Here is a 22,481-nt window from a genome sequence, read left to right as displayed (position 1 = left end):
AGCAATTTGCAAACCTGGAGCATAGGCAGGGTAACCTAACAAATATGAACATTTATTTCTGCTTTCATGGCCTTACTGATTGCAGTTCAGACTAAAACACGGCCCTGAGCTTTCCAAACCACCAGTCTAGGATCCAAAAATACACTCCCTAGTGTAACAGTCAAAGTTTTCACTGACCTGAATGACATCTCTTCAAGCAGCTGACAAACTTTGAAGCATTGTATGAAGTCCAGTTTAAATACCGTGAAGCAGGTGGTCCGTGGGCATTTCTCCTTAGCATGGCTTCTTCAGGAAGTCTTGTGGTTGTGGAAGGACTGTGTTGCACCTTCCCTGCAGCTCAAGCATCCCCACAGCAAGTGGGTAACAGCCTAGAGAGCAACTACATCACTGGGAATCATCTGAAAGGTGCTATTTGTCTCTTCTGTTATGCTAATGAAGGGTGCAAATCAACACAAATATTAATTGCAAACCTGTTCAGTTAAAGTGCTCTGTGCCAAGCAGGCATGGTAATACAGCTGAGAGGCTTTGTGTTTTATATTAATTAACTCAACAAGAAAGGCAACTGAAACCAAATGTTTTCAGTTGTGTTTTCCAGTGCTAATCAGCTGCTCGTTATCTTTAATCACCCCGGCTTTGCTGCTCTTTTCCAGCAGGTGATAGAGGGACAGAGCAGGAGTGTGTGGTGGTGTATGACAAGGGTGGGGTGAGTGCAGCAGGGAGAGGATGAGTGGGAGAGAAACTCCTTGCCCAAGTGGAGAGAGCTGAGCCCTCTCTCCAGATCCACAGGCACCACCATTGGCACCCACCAGACAAGCAGATCCAGCTGATGTCCTGCAATTTCAGCAGCCTGTGCTGCAGCATCGTTGGGTGAATATGCTCCAGGAGGTCACATGGGGCCATGCTGCCACCAGGTATTTGTGTCCCAGCCCTCCCTCTCCCCTGTCATCCTCACAAGGCATTGGTGACTCTGCAGGTGACACTGCACTCACAGAGATGCTCAAATCCTCATGCATGGTTGCAAAATGATGCCTCACCCTCTAGGGGCCAGTCAAGGCAATAGGACCTGGTTTGGCAGGTTCTCCTTTCCAGCTTCCCCAGGCCTGCAGTGTGCAGCTTTCCTCAGGGTATGAGCCCCTCCAGTCCCCTCAGAAGCAGACACAGTGCCTAAATCCCTCCATGGTGCTGAGCCTGAGAAGGCAGTGGCAGTGACAGGGCTCTCTCAAGGCTCTGCCCCAGTCCTAGGGCACTCTCCCTCTGTGCACTGTGCAAGGGAGAACAAATATTGATGTGTCTGTCTCCTTTATGTGCTCTTCATCACTGAGTTAATAACCTGTGTCACCTCACCATGGAGTTTTATTAGTGCCCATGCTTTGAGAGCCATTTTGGAAATATCACATATCTGTATGAGGCTCAAAATTTCAAACTTTTATAGTTTCCCTCATTCTTGTGTGTTTTGTGTCTTGCAACATTTAATACTGACAAAATCAATGATGCTACTCAAAAGAACTATTTCTGGGGCTATAGATATGAGCTTGAAGCAGTATTTTGCAGTATTAAATTATACCGTAAGGGACATGTAGGTAGTGGATAACAAGGTGTGGATAAATTACCCAAAAGAATTAAATCCTTCTTTGGAAGATACAAAAGCCAAATTAAACCCAGATTCAATCTAGAAAGAGAGCCAGATAAAAAGCCAAGTGTTGGCTATGGCTTCATAAAATCTCATCCAATAGTTTGAGCTTGCAGAGGCATCCCATGTCTGAGATTTTATAGAATTATAGAGTGGTTAGAGTTGGAAGAGACCTTAAAGATCATCTGGTTCCAACCCCCCTGCCGTGGGCAAGGACACCTTTCACTAGACCAGATTGCTCAGGGCCCCATCCAACCTGGCAATGTATGCATATATCTGAATCACTGGTGAGAAGAGATAGCAGTGTTAGCTATTGCCAGATGCTAGATGAAATAGCTCAATACAATGCTAATGCAGATGATCAGCAGGATAAACCCCAGAGCCAGAACACCAAACATGAAATTCTACTTTTGGGCATTAAAAATGCTCAGGGGAAAGAACAGGATCTCTAACCAGGCTGTAAGTATTACACACTATTGGATATTGGCCTTGTACCCTGAGAGCTGGTGGCAAATCTCCCACTGAGCTCAGTTCTTCCTTGTCCAGGTGCTGGGTGGCTGCCCAGGCCCTGGCCAAGCAGGACAAGTCTGTGCAGACAGGCTGGGCTGAGCCTGGAAATGGTCCTTGCCATGATGGCACATGTCCCTCAGAGAGCTGCAGGGTAACACTGCAGCACCACACAGCTCCTCAGAGAAACCAGGGCGAGCAGCCTCAGCTTTTACGTGCCACAAAAATGAAGGGAAAAGAGAAACCTAAGTTCTTTCCTGCTCACAGCCTAAGATCCATAAATCAGTGTCTGAAAGCCCTTGGGATGCCATGGCTCATACCACCTCAGTTCTTCCCGTAGTTAATGTCAGTGCATCTCCATCCTGCTGCAGGCTGACTTGCGTTGTGATGGATTCAGTACACATTGTACAAGCATGTGTTACATCAGGCAGATCTTCCAGAAAGGTTACCACTTTTTATTCCCATTTTTTTTCCCCCATTTGAATTGGTTAGGAAAAATACAGCTTGTCCAATATCCGGTAGGTGCACAAACCTAATTGCTAATTTGTTCCTCATATTTTTGGAAAGCCTCTGCAAGGAAAGCCTTTGCAAAGGTAAATGACCACCATTGCTATGAAAAGCATGGGGTAAATGGCCATCAGAAATAGCTGTCAGGGCTGACAGTGCTCAAGAACTGAAAACTTGACATATGCACTGAGGCAGCAGCCACAGCCAGAACACCCCTGTTTGGATGCCTGTGATGTATTTCAGGTTTCTTGGCTGTACTGTTGGAGGCCACGTAACACTGGGGGTCAAGTTCACTCCTGGCTTAAGTTCAGTGAAATCAAATCATCTGCCTTTGGGTTACTGGTGCTGCACCAGGGACTAATTTGGCCCTTGGTGTTTCATTTCGATCGTATTCAGTTTGAATTAGCATTGATCATTTCACACAGCAGGCAGGCTTTACAAACAGGAGTTTTCTCTTCACCTCCTGCTGTGTGCATCCCTATGTGTCTTCTTCCATCTTTGAAAAATTATTCTATTTAGTCCTATTGTATCTGAGGGAAGTATTCATCAATGGAGAGAGAAATGTGGATTAGCCTCACATCTGCTTGCCTCCCTGCTACGGAGAGGGGTGAAGCTGAGGAGTTTTGCCAAGGGAAACAGTAGCAGAGAGCATTGTTGATGTAGATAGAAGTAAAAAGTCTGCCCTGAGGACAGCTTGTCAAATGAAGCCTCCCATGCCATTAATTACAGTTCCAAGGTGCAGATGAAATATGTATGTGATAGAAGAGGTTTGCTTTTTAATGTATTATTTGAGCAATTTTTTAAAGAGACAGCATCAAGCCAAATTCAGCTCGTATACAGAGGTTTTCTTTTCTTGTTGCTCATAGACTCTTGCCATTTCATTCCTACAACACAGAGAGTAGCTCTGGTTACACTTCCAAAGACTGACTTCTTCCTGGGAAACCTCCGGGAAGGGCTCTGAGACTGACTGACTGACTGTGGCCACATCAGCTCTCACATCAACATCCAGAATTGTCAAACTAATCCCAAAGTAATTTTATTTGTTAGAGAATTACAGCTAATTAAAAGGAACTGCATACAAAATAAAAAAAGCATAATGTGAAGAACTATAATTAAGCTCTAGTTACTATTTTTGTATTTCATATCGAAAGTGTAATAAGATGCTTAATGAAAACATACCATGGCTGTACTGATTTCAGACACCCCAAGATGTAATCCCCAGCCAGGGCAGGAGCTCCAGAGACAGGAGCACTTTGAACACATTGTATAAGCCAGCTCCCACCCCAGGCAGGTTATGAGAGGGAATTTTGCTGTCTACAGAGGGAAACTGAGGCAGGGAGAAATCTAATCTTTGATTAGCATTGGAGAGGTGATCCCTGGCAGAGCCAGGAACTAAACTTAGCCTGCTGAGTGCTGGCGGCAGCAGCCCTTTCCCTGGGACAGGCTGCATTCCTCCCCCGAATACCGCAGAGCAATAAATAGCAGCAAGCAGGGAAAATGGAAAGGAGAACAGCGAGAGCTCGGGGCTCTCCTCCGAGATTGGTGATGACCTGGCAAAGCAGTGAAATGGTCACGGAGGAGCATTCACAGCTGGGAAAGCTGTGCCTCCCTCCTCTGAGCAGTGCAGGAAGGGGACAGTGTAGGCAGGAAGGTGAAGATGATAAAGATGACTTCAAGAAACCGAGAGATGTGTTTTCAGCGTCCTCCTGAAAGGGCTGAGCCCTACAGGGCTTGAGGTCGAGCACAGCCCTGTGGGTGCAGGGCATCTGTGGGCAGTGGGCCCTGGCAGGCTGGCCAGGGATGGAACAGACCCTGAACCCCGCAGTGCTGATGAACACTGGCTGGCTTCTCCCTCTGTTTTTCGCTGGGATGATTCCTTTTTTACACCCCAAGTTCTCTCCCCAGCACACCAAGGCAGTCCTGCATGGCCCCTCCAGCCACCCCCACTGCAGTACTGCCTGACACTCCAGCCTCCCATTTGGGATCCCCTCTTCCTCCTGTGTCCGTGTCACCCTGCTGTGCTGCTGGCAGGGATGGGGTGGCACATGCAGGTGGCTCTGGGGCTCTGTGTGTGCTGCATGGCCACCCCAGCCACACACACTGACCATGGGTCACAGTGCCACCTGCCTCTTCCCAGGCACCCTGAACTGGTCCTGCCTCTCCCCTTTAAAGAGTCCCAGATGCTTTCTGGAAGCTGTAGGAATTCTAGCACGTTGTGAACCTCATTGTTGCTCAGAACTAGGCTGTGTGGTGAGGATTTATTACCAAAGGGACTGTGCAAATCTTGTTTCTTGAGGAAACAGCAATGAAAAGGAATATTTGAATGGCAAGAAAGCACTGGGACAAACTCTGCCTCTGGATGGGTGGATGGGAGTCTTGGTAATTTCAGTGCTAAGCACTGTGTGCCTTTCCAAGGGCTTAACTTTTATCTGGCAAAGGTGTGGCTGGCCTGGCTGTGCCACGGGGAGGAGCAGGGAAGGGAGCCATGACCTTTTAAAAATGAGCAGCCAGATTTCTGAATGCATGTGTGCTGAAAGGAAAAGCTCACTTTACTTTCTCTCCCTCCCCTTCCCCCCGCTGAAAAACTCAGCTCAAAGGAAAAAACTTCTCTGCAAATGGAAATACGATTGCCACATTGCCCTTTGCAAGAGAAACAACTTGACATTTGACCATACGTGGAATTTCCTCAGATGTGGGCTCTGCTGCAAGACAAATTTCTCTCAGGCTTCTGCTGCTTTCTAAATTAAAGGAAAAGAATATGAATGGTGTATAATTTTCAGCTCTGCAGCCTTTGGGCTTCTCTCGTCTATTCCATGCAAGTTTAACACCTTGTCATTAACAATGTTTTGGAACTTTTAAGTATAATATTATAATATAATGTATCTAACTATACACTGATACTGTACTTCAAGAAGGCCAGGATCCCTGATTAGTGCACATTAGCTGCTGCAGTGATGGCCTGGGGTTGGCCCTTCAGCACATCTGGATCTGCTCTGCACAACATAATGATGATTTTATGTGCCAGCCCTGTTGATTAGCTGTAAATCACATTTCCAGAGGCAAGCATTCACCTGCTACTTCTGATTCCTGCCATTTCTGTGGGTTAATAAAGTGATTGATGAGGAATGGATCTGGGATAAAGCAGAAATATTGGCTTGGGCTTGTGCTGAAGGGGAGTAAAGGCACAGTGTGGACAAGGCATCACTGAGAACTGCAAGAGGCAGCCCTGGGGAATGTCAAGAGGCAGAAACAACCCTGGCTCTGCCCTGAAATTAGAGTTCTTAGGGGGTGAGGCCAATCCCTGCATGTGAAAATGCTGGGATTGGCCTCACTGCTCCACTCCAGTGAGGAGTGTGCAGGAAAGGCAGAGCGGGAAATTCAGTCCTCACATTCTCCCTGGATGAGAATTGGAGAGGAAGAAGGAAAAAGCACCTCCATGCACCAAATTAGGAAATTGCAAGGAAGTTACAATTTTAAAACATAAAATGTTTGATCTGGACTTCCTGAATGCCTCCAGCACCCAGAGCAGGCTGGAACATTTACTTATATATTGAAAGAAGGACTTGCTGAACTGTTGAGCATCTCAAGAATTGTTGTAAGTTATTTCAGTGGCAGAAGTGATTGCAGCTTCCCAGAGAGCAGCCAGGTGGACACCAAGCAAATCACAAAGCTGCCACAGCTCTGTGGTGTTTCAGCAGCTGCAGCCAGGCTGGCAAGTGTCCAAAGGGCACCCCTGGATCAGCTGCAGCTCTATGGTACACTGAGGCAGAGGTTTTGGCTAAGTGAAAGATGTCATATACTTAAAGCCCCATTTCCAGCAGTCCTGCAGCAGCTGTATCTGTTTAAAAGCCCAAGACATCAGTGCCAGAACAGCCCATCCCACAAAAATAGTTATCCATACATTCAGATTTTAATAAGAAAGAAGAGTAAAGGTTCTTAGACTTTGCATGACCATGGAATGGAAACACAGATGTTTTTCTCTCTCTCTTTTTTTAATAACAATACACAAATTAGCATTATCCAGACTTCTTTCATGTTTGCAGGCAACACTCCAAGTTGACTGATTTAGTGAGTTCTTTCCTTTGCCCCTTGCCTCCTGTGCCCCCTACCATGATGCCACAGATTCACAGGATGACCCCAGGAAAGTCACATAACCAGGATTTTGCCATCTCCATGCTGTCAGGGGGATTCTGATTCCCTTCAGGAGCCTGCATGCCTGTCTCCCTACCCTGCCTGGCTCAGCTCCAAGGAGCTGCAGTCCCTGCTCTGCATCTTACCCCAGGCTTCCCACCCCACACCCAAGAGTCTGACCACACCAAGGCAGTCTTGAATTTCTTCATAAGACAGCTGGAGGTGCTTGTAGTGAAAAACATCAATATCAGAAAACCTAAACTAAATCTAATCCAGTTTTAAGGAGACCTGTCTGAAAAAACTACTTACGTGCCATTTGAGCAGTCACAAGCAAGCTTTCTTTTTACCCCAGCAACACGCCTCACCCACAACGTGACTTACAGAGGTTACTTAAGTGGTAATAATCTGCTTAATTCACTATTCCCAAGGAGTCTTGTCCTCTTTTCAGAGATTGCCAAGAAGGTCACCACTTCCGTTAATTGTGGCTGTGTTTATTATAAGATGGAGGCAGCTCCGAGTGACTAAGGATGGAAACTCCTCCCAGATCATTCCTGCTGTCAAACACTAGTGATGAATGTTTGCAGAAAAGCAAATGAAAGTGAGTTGTAAAGTGCACCATGTTACAAACTTCATAGACAGCCTCATGAATAATTTTCCTTGCTGTTCTCCTCTGATTCCATTATCAATTTCTTAATCAATTCTGTCTCCTAGCATGGCAGACTTTCACTCAGTGTTCTGGGGACAGCAGTTGCTTTGCTAGAGAAAATCAGCTAGATAGATGATCAGCTGGACAATTATCAGATCAGATCCTTCTGGTGCTCTCTTTCTGTTGCTGGTCATTCCCAAAAGCATAGTTTGCTCCTGTTCCAAGTTTGGGATGAAAGCCTGTTCTGTTTTCTACCTGTTGTGGCTAATCTTGGCCAGTGACAATTGTAACATTTTATTTTCAGCTTGGTGAAAGCATCTTGCTATGCTTGACATAGCACTGAGCAGGGAGAAAATCTTGGAGATGAGAATGGAAGTGAGATGTCATTTGTCTGAAGGAAGGACTGGTTTTGGCTGTTGTAAATATTCTGCCTTGGTTATGTGCTGTCTGGGCCTGCTTCTAATAAAGGCAGGTGAAGGTGTGGTCTCTCTCCGACCTGCAGTGGACAGAGGATGCTTTCACTCCCTCAAAAGAAATTTCAGAGTTCCCAGGATGAGCCAATAATTCAGTGTGGCTGACACCTCACCTTCCTGTATCACCAAGCTGATCTCCTTGATCACAGGTGGCTGCAATTAGTCCCCAGAGCACTGAGAGTACATGACAAACACTGTGGCTTTTGCCTTCCTGAAGGATGACACTGTGCCTCTGTAATTGCTCTCCAGATTTCCAGCTCTGAAGCCTTTGTCAGCTAACCTTGGCTATATGAGCTGTCTGGGGAAGTTATTGATTCCTCTTGTCTCCGCCTCCTCCCTGCCCAGTTAGACAGATTTATAGGAATTTTGGTAGGAACCACTAAAATCCTGGCAGGGCTCATTAATCTGTGAATCTTTTAAAGACTTCCCTCCTTGCAGAGACCATCTGTTTGCCTGAGTGCTATTTTTGCAGCTGCCAAATCAGGTTTGCAAGACTCTCACCTTCCCCTCAAACCCACCACATGATACTGTAATATTTACACTCAGGGCTCGACACTTTTTCCTACCAGATCTATGCAGAGCAAATGCAGCTTTGCTCATCTGTGCAAGACTCAAACCCAGTGAAATAAATAGCAATAGTGCCCTTAAAACCAAAAGCAGCAAGATCAGAGTGAATCACATAATTTCTCTTGGCTTTTTATGTTCACTGGGAGACTATTCAGTAACACCTGAAACATATGCAGAGGGAACTGCCAATAACTGTAATTACAGCATGAAAATCTACCATGTATTGATGGGAAAAGAGCTTTGGCCTGTGTCCCCTGTGCTGGGTGACTCCTGCAGAGCCAGGCAGCAAAAAGCCACTCGTGTTTGTCAGCAGATGCCAAAAGCTGGGCTCGTGCTGCTGTGGTCACCTTTTCTCCATCCCTGTGCAGATGCATCTCAAGTGCTATGGCAGGCTCATTTTGGCTCAGTGTGTCACAAGACATTGTCAGCAAAAACTGTAGCAGCTCAGAAGCCAGTTTTGTTTTTCAAATGTAGTTTTTTTGTTTCTTCGCATAATTGCAGTGGCCTCTCCTAACTCCCCCCCAGAAAATACAACCTTTTGTGAATAAGATGGGGTGAAAATGCCACAGAGATTCAGACTATCAATTAATTTCTTCTTCAAGAAAATCCTCTTCTGAATCTTTGATCTTCTTATTTTACTTACTGTATATTTGCACATTTGTATAAAATGTTTTCCCTGTGACCCAGCAATTATCACTGGTAAGGTTCATATTTCTGGAGATAGTTGGAATTTCTCGCCCATTTTCTTTCTGAATGTGCAAAATTATTTTCCCTGCTGCTGGATTGATGTCACCTGACATAGTTAATCTTCTAATCTTCTCTCTGGGGTGACATCAGAGGAGATGATGGAGACATTTCCTTTCTTGAATACAAAGCTCAGATTCATTTTTTTTTTTTACTTGTGAAAATCCTGGTAATAAAAAAAAATAGAGATAAACGCAAAATTATGACATACCTAGTTATTTTGTGGGCCTGCCATTACTTTGGTATTTGTTTCCTCCTAGAGGGCTGTTTTAGCTGTCAGCTGTATCTTGCCTATTTTTACTCACTTTTCCTTCCCTGGATGAACCCACATGAGATCTTGTCAGAACATCAGCTCCTCTTGAAGTTGCATTATTAGGCTCCCCATCCATCAAGTTGAAATGTGAAGAGAATGTGTCAGAAAACAATAATGAAATAAGATTCCAATTATTGGGACTTCCTGGGAGCTCTGCTTCTAGCTGAGCTGGTTGCTTTTCCTTCTGCTGATTGCTGCACAGAGGTTCAAGCCTGTCTGACCAGCAGCTCATTTCTCTGCTGCATATTCTGGTGGCAAATCATCCCACTGGCCCTGGGTTTGGCCTGCTGGTCCCATAGGTACATCTGGGACATCACCAAGGCCCCAGCAGTGACTCAGGAGATGTGGGGCTGACAGTGGGGTGGTAGTGGTCAGGCAGCACTGTCCCCTCTTGTTTCACTACATTTTAAATTAGTGCAGTTCAAAAGCCAGGGATAATTTTACCCGTTACATTGGAGAACAGAAAGGCACGTTTTATCCCCACAGCTGCAGGGCTTTTCAAGGGGGAAAAATATGTCTTAGCTAACAAATTCCTAACCTTTTGGGCTCTTCAGCGCTCTGAGAGAAGGTCATTCACATCCTGATGCCAACCTGCTTCTATCAGCCTGCAGTTTCTCTTCCAGCCCTGTCCTTCCCCTCCCCCCTACCCAGGCTGTGAATCCTCTGTACCCAACAGTCAGAAATCTCTTCACACGGCAGGAAAAGACCTAAGGGAATTTGCATAAATTAGAAGGGAGAAGCGCATTTCAGCCATTCTCTCTTTAAACTGCGTGGAAATCACGCTGATGGGAGATCTAAATGCCTGCCGAAGCGGGCAGTAAGGAGCTTGCCTCAATCTCACGGAAAATTGCAGATTTAATAATCAGATCTGACTTGGTTAGCTAAAGAAATAATTCTCGCTTCTCATCATTTCCCTCTGTCAGGAGGGAGAAAGGCAGAGGGAAGCAGAACAACTCACCCATGCTCCTACAGCAGTGCTGAGCTTAGAGAAGCCCTTCCACCAGTAATTTCAGCAGGCAGCCAGACTCTGGCAGTGTCTGAGAACCCACAGTGGGAAGCACAGCTCCCTGCTTTTCCTAGGAGGTTTGGATGAGGCTGGCTCTGTCCGTGGCTGAGTGAGAGGCAAGTCAGCAACAGCAAAAGCCCTGGTCCAGCTGGGAGCTTTCAGGTGGATCAGGCTCTCTTCATGGTCAGATGGCTGAGTAAGTCAGGTGGTGGGGAAAATCATGACTTCCCCATGGGGTTTAATATCTTAAAGTCCAGATTTTCCAGGGTATTTAAGCACTTAGATCAGGCTCAGATCAGATGTGTAAACATATAGGTTACAAACAAAGGTTACTGCATGTTTTACTCATGTAGCTGACAGGGTCTGGGCACTCAGGGGTCTTGTGCCATGGTAGGTGCCCTGCACCCAGGTTTCCCCAAATATGCCTTTTTTTCCAGGCACATCAGCTCAGGCCCAGGGTTTTTGTATCTCAAAAGCCCTTTGCACTGTTCAGACTGGCCTTGAACATGTCCAGGGATGGGACATATATATATATATATGACATTCCTGGAAATCTCCAGAGAGAGGTATGGACACCATAGCAACTGCTTAAGTATATCAGGAAAATGTAACTTTCTTCCACAGGAGACTAAATGGTCCAGGGAAATCTTCTTTAGGAAATATTCCAGTGAATTCCTTCCATATATTGCCTTTACTACCACACTCATGGTAATTGTCATGGATTTTGTGCAGATGGCTGTCTGTTAGGTAGTAGAATGAAGCAGACAGATTTATAACTGGTTCTCTCTGTGTGTTAAGGGATAAGCATCCTTCAGGTTCCTTGGAAAGCCCAGGTGAGAACAGCTATTGGCAAATACTTAGCCCATTTTGCATATTATTTTAATACCTGCTGAAATAATATGTGCTTTAATTCTCACCTTTTATTGTTTAGTTAAATTTTTGGCTAATGCATTTTTTGCCATGACAGACACCAGGCTTTTTCATAAATTCCCAAAACTTTCTCTGTCAGATTTAAATTTTCCAGGTTTGGCCTTTCTCCAGGAGCAAACATAGCTCTTCTCTTTTCTGGCTCTAAAACAGGAAGTTAAAAGAAATATGTAGTTTTAATCAAAGAAAAAAAAAAAGTCTTATAATTTATCAAAACCCAGCACTATAACTAAAGTATCCAGGGATCAAAGCTAATTTTTTGATTGAAGTATCCGCATCAAAAGAAGGTATTTGTTTGTGAGTATCATTGTAAGAATTAGGTCTGATTTGTTCAACTTTTGACCTGCTTTAGCATTTCCCTGCAGAGCTTTCCCAAGGCTAAATCCTAGCAAGGGCTCTGGCAGACGAGCTCTTGCCAACTTTGCTGTAATAGTTTGAGATGTACTTGTCCTCCCACCCCAATCTTCTGTCCTGGCTTCTCTGCCCATCTTCCAGAAGATGCTGATCACCTGCAGCAGGCTTGGCCATAGACAGCACCATGGGGGTTTCTGAGGCAGAGGTTTCTTATGTAACTCTCAGGACGAGATAGAGCTGAGACACCAGTGTGTGATTTGGCATGCCTTCCCCACCGGCACTTTTCCAGCTCTGCTGGAGGGCTCAAACCATCAGTGGGGGAGCACCAGCACACAGCTGTGAGAGGTAACTTCAAAACCAGCTGCAGCTGTTTGCTCCAAATACGAGGAGGAATGGTGAGCCCTTAATCCTGCAAATACTTATGCATGTGTTTATAACTGTGAGCAGTTCCAGGAACTTCAGCGGGGCTTGAAGTTTAATTGGCACGTAAATGCTTGCAGAACTGGGAGCCTGCGTTTTCACAGGGTCGAGCTAAGAAAGCTTTGATTCTCACACATTGGAGCAATATGTTTCTGCAGCCAGATGACACTGCAAGAAAAGTCCCCCAGTCTGGTTGAGACCTTCTTCCTTTCCCAGATGCATACCAAGACCAAGACCAGACACCTCCCTGACTGCCAGGACAGCAGAATGGTCACTCCTTGGGTCTGTGGGTGGCAGCAGGATGGAGAGGTTAAGCAGGTGCCCTGCACTTCTCCTCTTTGTACAGCTTAGGCAGACAGCACAGCCTGAGGCTGTTTCTCCTCAGAGCTGCCCTCCAGGTGGGCCTTACACCGCTGAATATCTCCATGTGTGCTGCCTGAGCGGAGCGAGGAGAAGGCACTGCCGAGGGTTGCCCTGGCAGAACTGTGCCAGCAGATCCTCATGCTGGCAAACCCCAGTGGCCACTGGACACTTCTGGCCCTGCTTGCCCAACCCTGCGTAGGCAACCCGAGGAATGGTTTTGGGAACATGTCACAATCTACTTTTGCAGCTATTTTAGCTTCTTAGTGGCCTGACATCCTGCATTGAATCCACGGCTAGCTGTGCTGCTGAGTCACCAGCAGAGTATAAAAAGTCTTCTTTTCAGGGAGAACTCAGGCAGAGCCAGCAGTGGCAGCCTTTGGGTGCTTAGAGTGAGGCATCTGAGTAAAAACAGCCCAATTTTTTCAGAGGTGCCGGGCACAGAGAGCTCCTAGTATAAATCATGTAAATTACTCTTTTTCTTCTTCCAGGCATTTTGAAGAAAGGTGTCCCTGATGGCTCATTTCCCCGAGGGGCTGTCTCTGGCCACACGGTCTGAAAGTGCTATATCCCTCCCCCATGGAGCCCCCTTGCCTCCTCCCAGCCCTCGGTCCGGCTCTGGGTCTGGACCCCCGACATTTGGGAAGGGCTGACACTAAAGGTCTGAGTCAGGCAATGCCCAGATTGTTCTGACTGTTCCCAGGAGAAAAAGTGGCAGGAATCTCCCCCCGCCCCGGGTGCTGAGGCTCCCACCAGGTCCTGCACATGTCCCTGCCAAGCCCAGCCTGGCTCTAACGCTGCCAGAGCCTTTGCTTGCACTTCATTAAGGTGCCTAATGAGCACGCCAGTGTGCAGGGGTACTCTCCACTGACTCTGCGAGTCTGGGAATCTCATACCAAGCAAATCCCACATAAACATTTCCAAAGATTAGAAAAACAAGTTGTAGGAGCAGCCACGGAACTGGCATTAAAGTGTTATGTTTTAAGCAAGAAAAGTCATGAAGTTACAGAGAATTCCGCACTCACAATATTATTATAAACCACAAACCAGCCTTTAGCAACAGTGTCACGAAACAATTTCTCAGATATTACAATATAAACAAAGCCCTTTTTTCCCCTTCCCCCTTAAAGAGATACAGCCTGGCTTCTGCCCCCTTTCCAGCAGTGAGTGTTTGTGCTCGGACCCTGCAGAACGAGAAGGCAGAGAGCAAGATGTCAAAGCCTATCCCCCTCTCCCCCCGGGAAGCAGGAGAGCCCTGCGGGGTGTCTCCCAGCGCCCACCGCACCGCACAGCAATTAGCTCTGTTCTCCCGCGCAGATTTGCGGCTCAGCTCTTAAAAGCCGTTTCATAAATATTCGATGGCCTTTCCGACGGGGTAATGTGCCTCTGTGACATTAAAGAGGAAACTCTGCGAAGGGGAGGGATGACAACAAATTTATCCACCAATAGCACACTCTTTTGGCACAAAAGCACATTCTTATCTTTACATCCCATAATGAGAAGGCAGGGACGGGACTGTTGCTACAGCTCTCTGGGTGGGTAGATGTACAGTGCAAGAGAAGGGTGGCTGTAAACTGTCAGATATTTTTCCCCCCTTGCCTTTGCAAAGAGAAGGACCCACGCTTGCGGTCCTGCAGTGGTTTTCCTAAGCCCCCGGTGAGGAGGACTTCTCGCACGATGTCAGACTGCGAGGGACTGCCTGTGGGTAAGCGCCAGATTTATATTTACCCCAGTGTCCTGCCGACTGGTTCACATTCTCAGATTGCAAAGTCACACGCGAAGCCTGCTTGCTTTCGAAGGGAGCCAGAGCCGCAGCGGGGAGAGCAGAAACTCCCCAAACCACTGCAGATCCTGGTGCGCTGCCTTCCGAGTCCGGGCTGGAGGGCTGGTGAGGGTGGCGATGCTGGATTTTCTCTGAAGGCACAGGGGCTGGGCAGGAGGAAGGGTTCTGTAATTGAGACAGATGGTCTGGAGTGTCGGTGTCTGGAGGGATGATGGTGTCGATGTGTGCAGTCCTGAGCTCACCAGGGAGAGTTTCTGGGGATGGGTGCTGCAGGACCAGGCGCTGTGTTTGGGTCCTGTTTGTTGCTTGATAAACCTTCCCACATGGTAACGGACCCAGCAAGGGCAGATAAATGTAATGTAAAGGCTTTATTTGCTGCAAGGAAAGAGAAATGTACCTTATTTTTAAAATAAGTGTGTTACACACTTTGCCTGTATCTGTGATGGAGTCCTTTACTAGCACTGAGGACTGTATCTGTCAAACTTCACTGAGCAGAAGAGCATGTCAGCAAGAAACATGTTTCTCAGCTGGGCTTTTAAAAAACTTTTATAGGAATTATAAACATTCTCTTGGCTGCTTGCATAAAAGGAAACTCTTGTCAAAATGATAGCCAAATTTTCTGCCAAGGCATTTTACTAATAAAGAGATGGACCATCAGAAACATATTTTATTTTTTCTTTTGCAGAGGCATGCATTTATCTTTTCACATAGGTATATATACACACAGGTACTGTGCAGCACTCAGGTTCCCCTGGTCTGTGAAGGCTGTGCATCAAAGATGAGGTTCTGGGATAAAAAGTGTGTCTAGAGAAGGCTGCTGCAGTGTTTTCCTTTCTTCCTTCTTTCTCTGCTTCCATTTTAAAAAGCAAATCCCAAGTCCAAAACTGCGCACTCATAACCAGAGCGGAAAAATATAAATTATGTATATGGCGCAGAGTGAGCAGCACCATGCACAATTCCCTGTGCTGTTGCTATCAGCTAAAGACAGGAGAGATGAAAATGAATATTTCCTGCTTACCTGCTCAAAGGGCTGTTGTGTTAACAAGCAAAGTTTCACTTTTTCAGGCTTTGATTTTAAATGCCTAGCCCCAGTTTGCTTATTAAGCACTCTGAGTTGGGGGTGGGATATTTCAGGGTGACAGTAGCAGTATCAGCTGGCATCTGATATTAATGATGAAACTGATATCGAGAGTGCATGGCATCTTGTGTGCAGAAGTTACTGATATCTCAATTACCTTTGCTGCTGAAAGCACCTAGCAGTTTTCTTCCAGAAAAACATTCGCATATGCATTGAGGGAAGGACACAATTTTCTATGGGCAGGAATGAAAAGTAAAGTGAGGTTTAGATGTGGATCAGAAATGTGCCAGCATACACAGAGGAAAGGTTTATTTCTCTCTGTTCCCACAATAATTCTCCCATGCCTCCCAGGCCTGCTCCCAGCAAGCAGGGCTCACCCTGCTACATCCCAGACAAACCAACCTGTCCCAAGGGACACCTGCTTCACAGACCCTGCACAATGTTCTGGTACCTGTACTTACAGATGTGTGGATGCATATATGCATACAAAAAAGATGCACAAAACCAGCAGTGGAGAGAGAAATGGTGGTACTCCATCAGAGTTATTAAGCAATCTTAGAGAAAGAGTTGTTGACAGCTTGCTTTTAATGTCAAGGAATTTTGAAATTATTCTCTTTGGGGCTATTGCTAACTGGCTAGGTAAAAGTTTAAATCTTTAGCAGTTTAAAACTTAAAATTTCCATTAAAAGAGTTGCAAAAAATCACCATCAAACTTTCTAATACACTGATTAGCATCCACTAGTGCAGAAATGCCCCTTCACTGAATCCAGTGAGCATAGCAAGGCTGGAATTCTACTTCTAAAATCCTCGGTTTTGCATGCAGCCAGATAATACAGCTACAAAAAGTTGGTGCAGTGACAGATATCATTAGCACTGCGATGTGGCTGCAATCCAGAGCCCTGCTTCTAACACAGACCATGCAGCCCTGTGCATGCACCCGTGTATACACATGCACTCAGCTATAAATAAGTTTAGCCAAAGCACAATAATAGTGTCAAGCATATGTATTGCTTCAGTAACCCCATTGCAAAGGGTATGCCTCACGAACAACCTGGAGAGCTGCACTTTGTAGTTACAGGAAATTAATGCCAGAGTTTTTAGACTGCTTTCAGCCTACACAAGAATGTAGCAGGAACAGCTGTGTAATTGTTCCCTCGGAAAAGCAAGTCGGGGGGAATGGCTGAATATAATCTTTGACTTACATAGCTGGATAAGAGCGGGTTGATACACCAATAATTTTTCAAGAGACTTTATTCAGTAAGAGTATCCTACTTCAATGCTGGCAATGGTTAGGCAATTTTTCATGATGAAAACATTGGGTGTTTTTAAATTTCTGGTTTGTGTTCAATTCCAGCATGGCTGCACCCTTTCGCTGTTGTGGAATGGAAAGTTAAACATGTGATGCAAACAAAGTTTTATTTTGTTGCTTGAATGTAGCACAGAAGACATTAAAAGAGTATTTTAAATGCCAGAATGCAGATTACATGTAAACAAGTGTACAGTCATTTTGGATTGAATTCATACAAATAAAAAGGCATTTGAAAGCCTTTTGACATTTGAAAGTGTACAGAATTCCAAAATTTACACTAATAATTTCCCATTGTAACACAGGGAGATAAAGAAGAAAGAAAGATCAGTCACTTCAGGACAAATGCACTGCTATTGCTTCCTCATTAGCAATTATTGACATACTGATGCTATCCATTAGTGCCAGCTACATAGATTTCTTGTCACTCCTACATGCAGATAAAAGAAAAGCACATCAATTATTTAAGTGCTTCCCCTTGTGTGTATTATTTTTCTCTTGTAAGGAGTCGTAGTTCAGTCTCTGAACAACTGAACAGCTTTCCACGCACCCAGCATTTTGATTAGGAATATGTGAGTCATGATGGTTCTGGTTCTTAGCACAAACCTTTTGACTTCAGAAAAATCTCTGAAGTCACGCAAAGGTTCTTAAAGTGCCTCTTTTCTTATTTTGCCCTTTCAGCCACAGACTGAGTTTGAATAGCATGGGTAACTTCTTGTGGATAACATCGCTGTTGAAATAACACAGAGTATTGAGCCATAACAGATGAAGATTATAATGCTGAAGAATACCAGGAGTCTCATATATGCATACTTTCTCTGTTATTTACTGCAACAGGGCTAAGAAGGGAAGTAACAGAATTGATGTAGCTTGTTCTGCAGCAGGTGGCATGTGCATCTAACTGAATTTCCTTAGAATTCCTCTCAAACTTTTATTGGCCTTGTTTCAGTAGAGGAGGAAGCAAGACTTTTCATCTGAAGTATGCTCCTGACTCTTTAGCTAAATACTTCCTTTCAAAGCTAAAATTACACATTTCAAACATGTCTTCAAGACAGACTGGAGCCAGTTGATAAAATTGGTGTTTTTAGAATTAGGATATCCCAGAAACCTATGGCAATTTAGATTTCTTGAAATTCAACCCATATTCTGCACTGTCGTGGGGAGTCCATTTATCTCAGCCAGAGAGGCTGTTAGTGAGTGACCTCCAGCTCCCACACTGGGCTGTCTCTAAAGAGCTACTGGGAATAAAATATGGCCCACATACATTTCTGTAACAAAAAATCATGATTCAGCACATGAATGAGCACTACTCCTGTCAAATAAAATTGCATCACTTTCACATATTCACTATAGGACTATGCTTGAAATTAACATTTCATTAGATCTGGTAAAAAATGTCTATTTTTTGCAGATAACCCTATGTCTCCCTAAGGACTGGAGCACCACTTTTGCACTACAGTTTGCAGGGTGGGACCCTCAGTAAAAGGCAACAGCCTGAAATCACCTTGCAGAGTTGCTGTGCAGACTGCAGTCAGTGCTCTGGGATAAGCAGGGAAGTGGGAAGGTTTTTCCAGCATATCAAGCCAGTTACCTGCTGCAGCTTAGGAATGAAATGGCATGACTTGAGCTCAAGAGAGAGGTCTGCAGGATGAACCATAGCTCCTGACTGCACTAAACCCCCCAGCACTGGCTTGCATGCTCACAGCTTCCCCCAAGAGCATCCTCCTGCCATGGGAAGGTGAGCCCAAGGTGCTGGGGTGATGAGAACCTGGCAAGCATCTGTATTATTTGTCAGGGTTTGTAACTGATAAACACTTCCCAGAAACTCTGATCTTGGTGTATGGGCTCCTTGGCAAGCTCATTTCCTTTTGCATTTGGGAAGTCAGTTTAGGAGATTAATGTTAGCTATTAGAAGCAGTCACACATTTTCTAGGCTAAAAGTTTGCAACCTCTGGAATTAGGAAAATTACAAATTCTGCTGTGAGCCCTGTTTTTCTCCTCCAACATGGGTATCCTGTCCCTGAGGCTCGGTGGTGGTTCTGTGGGAGCTGACTATGTTCCAGGGGTGTTCTGAACATAGACACTGGGTTAGTCTTCATCTCCAGCCTCTGCATTTCAAGTAGCAGGTGAAGTTTCTTTCTGTGGACCAGGCTGACCCTTCAGATGGCAGGCAGGGGCTGTGCCTGTGCTTTTCTGAAGCAGAATGTGAATACATGTGTTATCTGCTACAGGGGCTACAAGTGGGGGTATTTTACCTAGAAGAGATATTAACACCCATTTTCAGAAAAAAAAAAAAGTTTGTTTGTTTGTTTTTCTTTGAGGAGGGGTGCTGAAGGAGGAGAGCTCTTTGAGGCAGTCAATAAAGGCAGTAGAAGTTTGCACAAACATTTGCTGCTTGGATGCTGGTTAAGGATCTACCTGGAAATAGAGAAGATGCTACATGTTTCCCAAGTGCTCCTCCCCTCCTCCCCCTATGGGAGGATTTTCCTTATCTGCCAAAATACTTGGAAGCTGTAGTTTGTCCCAGGGTCTGTGAGCAAGAGCATTTGCACAGTACAGCACATTTCTGAACAGTCTTATTCCATGGTGTTTACAGTAACTTGAGGAATGCTAAAAACGAGTGTGTTTTTTTCTCCTCCTCTCCTCCATCCCTCATAACATCTGCAGTATTTCCAACATATTCTGTGTTAAGCCATCAGTATTTAGAAGCCATAATTGCATTTAACAATATCTGGAACCTTCTATTGCTACAGACCTGTTATACGGGCAGTAATTTAGAGGGTGGGGCTCCCTTCCTTTCTTTTGCCGTTCAGACTACAAACTGAGTGCTCAGTGTGCCCTCCCAAAAACCTGGCAAGTGCCCAGTCTCTCATCATCATATTCAGTTGCTTCTCTGTCCCTGTTATTTCTTTCCTTACAGACTGTGATCAGCTCCCTCACCACACAACTAGTGGTTTCCACGACTAAATTTGCAACATTAGGATTACCTTACATCTCAGACCTCCTCTAAAAGACACATAAAAGACTGGCAAGATCCCCCAAATTCTTTCTTTCTTGTGGCAAAGAAACTCTGGGGCAGAGGAATGGGCTCCTGACAAATGCCAGGTGCTGGGCATGGACATGTTAATAGTGCCCAGGATAGTTCCCCGAAGGAGTCCTGGGTTTCACGGAGCAGCTGAAGTCACCCTTGAGTCAGCAGGGCACACAGGGACTGGTCATAGCTGCTCTTTGGTTCTGCACACGGTCTGTCAATCACACCAATTGCTTTTGGAAGAAAAGCCTGTCTCAGCAAGCCCTTGCTGGGATGGTTCCAAACCGGGCTCGTAAAATGGCTGTGGCCCTTGAGGAACCACAACAAATTCCAAGGAGACTTTGGGAAGTTCAATGCTGTCTCCATCACAAAAAGTAGGGAGCATTTCAGAGAGGTGCCAATGGCTGATTTATCTCAGGCAGCTTTTCCACCCTGCCCAGGCAGGAAACCCCCAGCACCACTGCTCTCAGCACTGTTTGTATGGCTCAAGTTTCCACCACTTCAGTGCTCCTTGGGAGAAAACAGACTCATCCCCACCAGGTATTCTGAGGTCATGAAATTAGGAGTTTGGAAAGATGTTTGAAAGGTTTAGGTCCAAAATCCCCTCATAAATCCATCAGCACTACTTGAAAAGTTGGCATTTCATGTGGTTCTCACCTATCTTGCAGCTAAATATACATGTGCACACTTATCACACTTATCCTTTGTGGAGCTGCAGGATAAGCTCTGACTTTGCCAGTACCCCTCAATCACACAGTGCACCCAGAACACTTCCCCGTGACTAACATAGTTACTGTGAAAATGGTAAAATCCTTGCTGTTGAACCAGAAGGTGAAAACTCCTGTTGCCAGAAAACTTGCCTGAGGAGGTCTGCTGATGCAATAATGAAATAAAAGCACACATGCAAAAAAAAAAAAAAAAAAAAAGACCTGTGTGAAACATCTGAACACCTGAGTAATTTTTCACAGAGACTCTAAAATCTAAAAAGGTTACAGCAAGCTGAGTGTCTCAGGTTGTGCTTGATCATATGATAATGAAGGACTTGACTTCAGGTTAAACTTATAATTAGCACATCTCCCAGTCATGCTTTGGGAGCATGATCCAGACTCTTTGGAGAGTCAAGAGGAGCCTTTCCATTCAGTCCAATGAATTAGGATCACAACTCTCAAAAATCTTAGAACTATGTTTATCACCCTGACACAAATTGTACAAATTTTGGCTGGATCAGTTCAGTTCTACTCCTTAGAGCAGTAACCTGAGCCCTGTGCTGTGTGGCTGGTGGGGTTTGCTGGGTGAGGCCCTGCCAGCAGGAATTTGTGGTGGATGGGAAGCACCAGACATTAGTCATACTGTATCCCAGCACAATTGCTCAGAGAAATGTATTTATATTTGCACTAATTAAAACGTAGTGAACGTTTTGTATTTCCCCTACTGAAACATTGCTAGATATGACTCAGCAATAAGTCACACAAAGAGCCATGTGTGCAGTACTAGTCAGAGTTTATGTGTGAGAGACTGAGGCACATCAAGATTAAGCCCAAACCAGTTCCCAGTGCTGTGGATGTGTGATCGGGGATGCCAAGGAGCTCTTCTTTCAGAGCACCCAGCACACCCCTTTATTTCACATATTCAAACTACACTGGCAGCTGTGAGCACTGGACATGTCCATAAATCAGATCTGTGCTCTCTGGTCCGGTGTGAGGAGATGAGGATCATGTCATTAGTGACCATTTGGGAAAACCTGGGCTCCCACAGTTGCTCCATGGACCAACTCTTCTCGCTTCAAGAGCTGCTCAGCAGCTGAAGCACAGATGTACTCCAGTTCCCAGCAGAACTTTTCAAGCTAAGTTAACCTGAAATTGTCCTTGATCTTCCTGGAATGGTATTCTTTACCATGTTCAATATCTTCAACGGGTGAAGCTGTGATATTATGATAAACAACATATCGGAAACACATATGTCATAAAATACCACATACTCTAACACCTCATAACTAGATCTCCAGCAATAAGTATACTTGTTATAATAATAACAACTTGATACTTCACCAATTGCTTGGAAATGCTCCTCAGTGTCAATAGCTTCACACACAAGCACCTCTGATACAGGCAGCTTGTCCCTGGGACAGAAAGTCTGTCATTTCTTACACCTCTTTATCCCAAATCAGAGGCTCCCAGGCTCATCCTGTTGCTATGACAGTCAGCTGGCCTTCTGACACCCATCTGACTCAGGCATGTGATCACAATCTCTGTGCTGCAGGCATATAGACCACATGTGGAAAGGATTTTGAGAAGGAAACTATTATTTCCTGCATCTATCATAAATTCCAAATGGTATATTCAGGCATAACTATTCAAAACCAGGCAGTGCATTGATGAAATGGAAGCAATTTCTCTGGGAAATCTCATCTAAACTGTTTGATTTTTCTTAGTGCTGCCAACCCTTTGATGTTTATCATGAGCTTCATAAGACTTGTTCTAATTTTTTTTTTCTAAAGCCAGGTTTCCTGGGTCATGAGTTTTTGGTGGCTGTCAAAATGCCTATGCACTGTCCGTTTTCACCCAGTTAGCAACATATGGAGCTTGTTATGCCACTGGAGAATGGAGATATTTTTTCAAAGATCTTTTGGTCAGGTATTTAAACATGTAAGTCTTAGGGAGAAGCATCACGTGGGAAAGTGCAAGAGACTTTGCAGTGT

At 45.1% G+C, this 22,481-nt stretch overlaps 1 protein-coding gene and 2 long non-coding RNA genes across 3 annotated transcripts in view; 2 read left to right on the top strand and 1 right to left on the bottom strand.

The window, feature by feature from the left end:
* Positions 1–675: 675 nt before the first annotated feature.
* LOC146435961 (uncharacterized) lies at positions 676–5,735 on the top strand. Its single transcript, XR_014852862.1, has 2 exons — positions 676–867; positions 5,235–5,735. It is a non-coding gene; the product is annotated as an uncharacterized LOC146435961 (long non-coding RNA).
* Positions 5,736–13,546: 7,811 nt separating this feature from the next.
* LOC146435960 (uncharacterized) lies at positions 13,547–15,466 on the bottom strand. Its single transcript, XR_014852463.1, has 3 exons — positions 15,387–15,466; positions 14,314–14,743; positions 13,547–13,993 (listed from the first exon to the last, which is right to left on the bottom strand). It is a non-coding gene; the product is annotated as an uncharacterized LOC146435960 (long non-coding RNA).
* Positions 14,075–22,481, top strand: part of EML1 (EMAP like 1) — a 121,215-nt gene continuing 112,808 nt past the window's right edge. The window contains exon 1 of the mRNA XM_085061395.1: positions 14,075–14,290. Coding sequence (XP_084917521.1) covers positions 14,263–14,290 — 28 coding nt within the window. The 5' untranslated portion in view covers positions 14,075–14,262. The remainder of the gene's footprint in view (positions 14,291–22,481) is intronic.

This window comes from Lichenostomus cassidix, chromosome 5 (genome assembly GCF_008360975.1).
Source record: "Lichenostomus cassidix isolate B80296 chromosome 5, HeHo_3.0, whole genome shotgun sequence".
NCBI classification, from domain to species: Eukaryota; Metazoa; Chordata; class Aves; order Passeriformes; family Meliphagidae; genus Lichenostomus; species Lichenostomus cassidix.
This window is presented reverse-complemented; position numbering and strand designations above follow the sequence as displayed.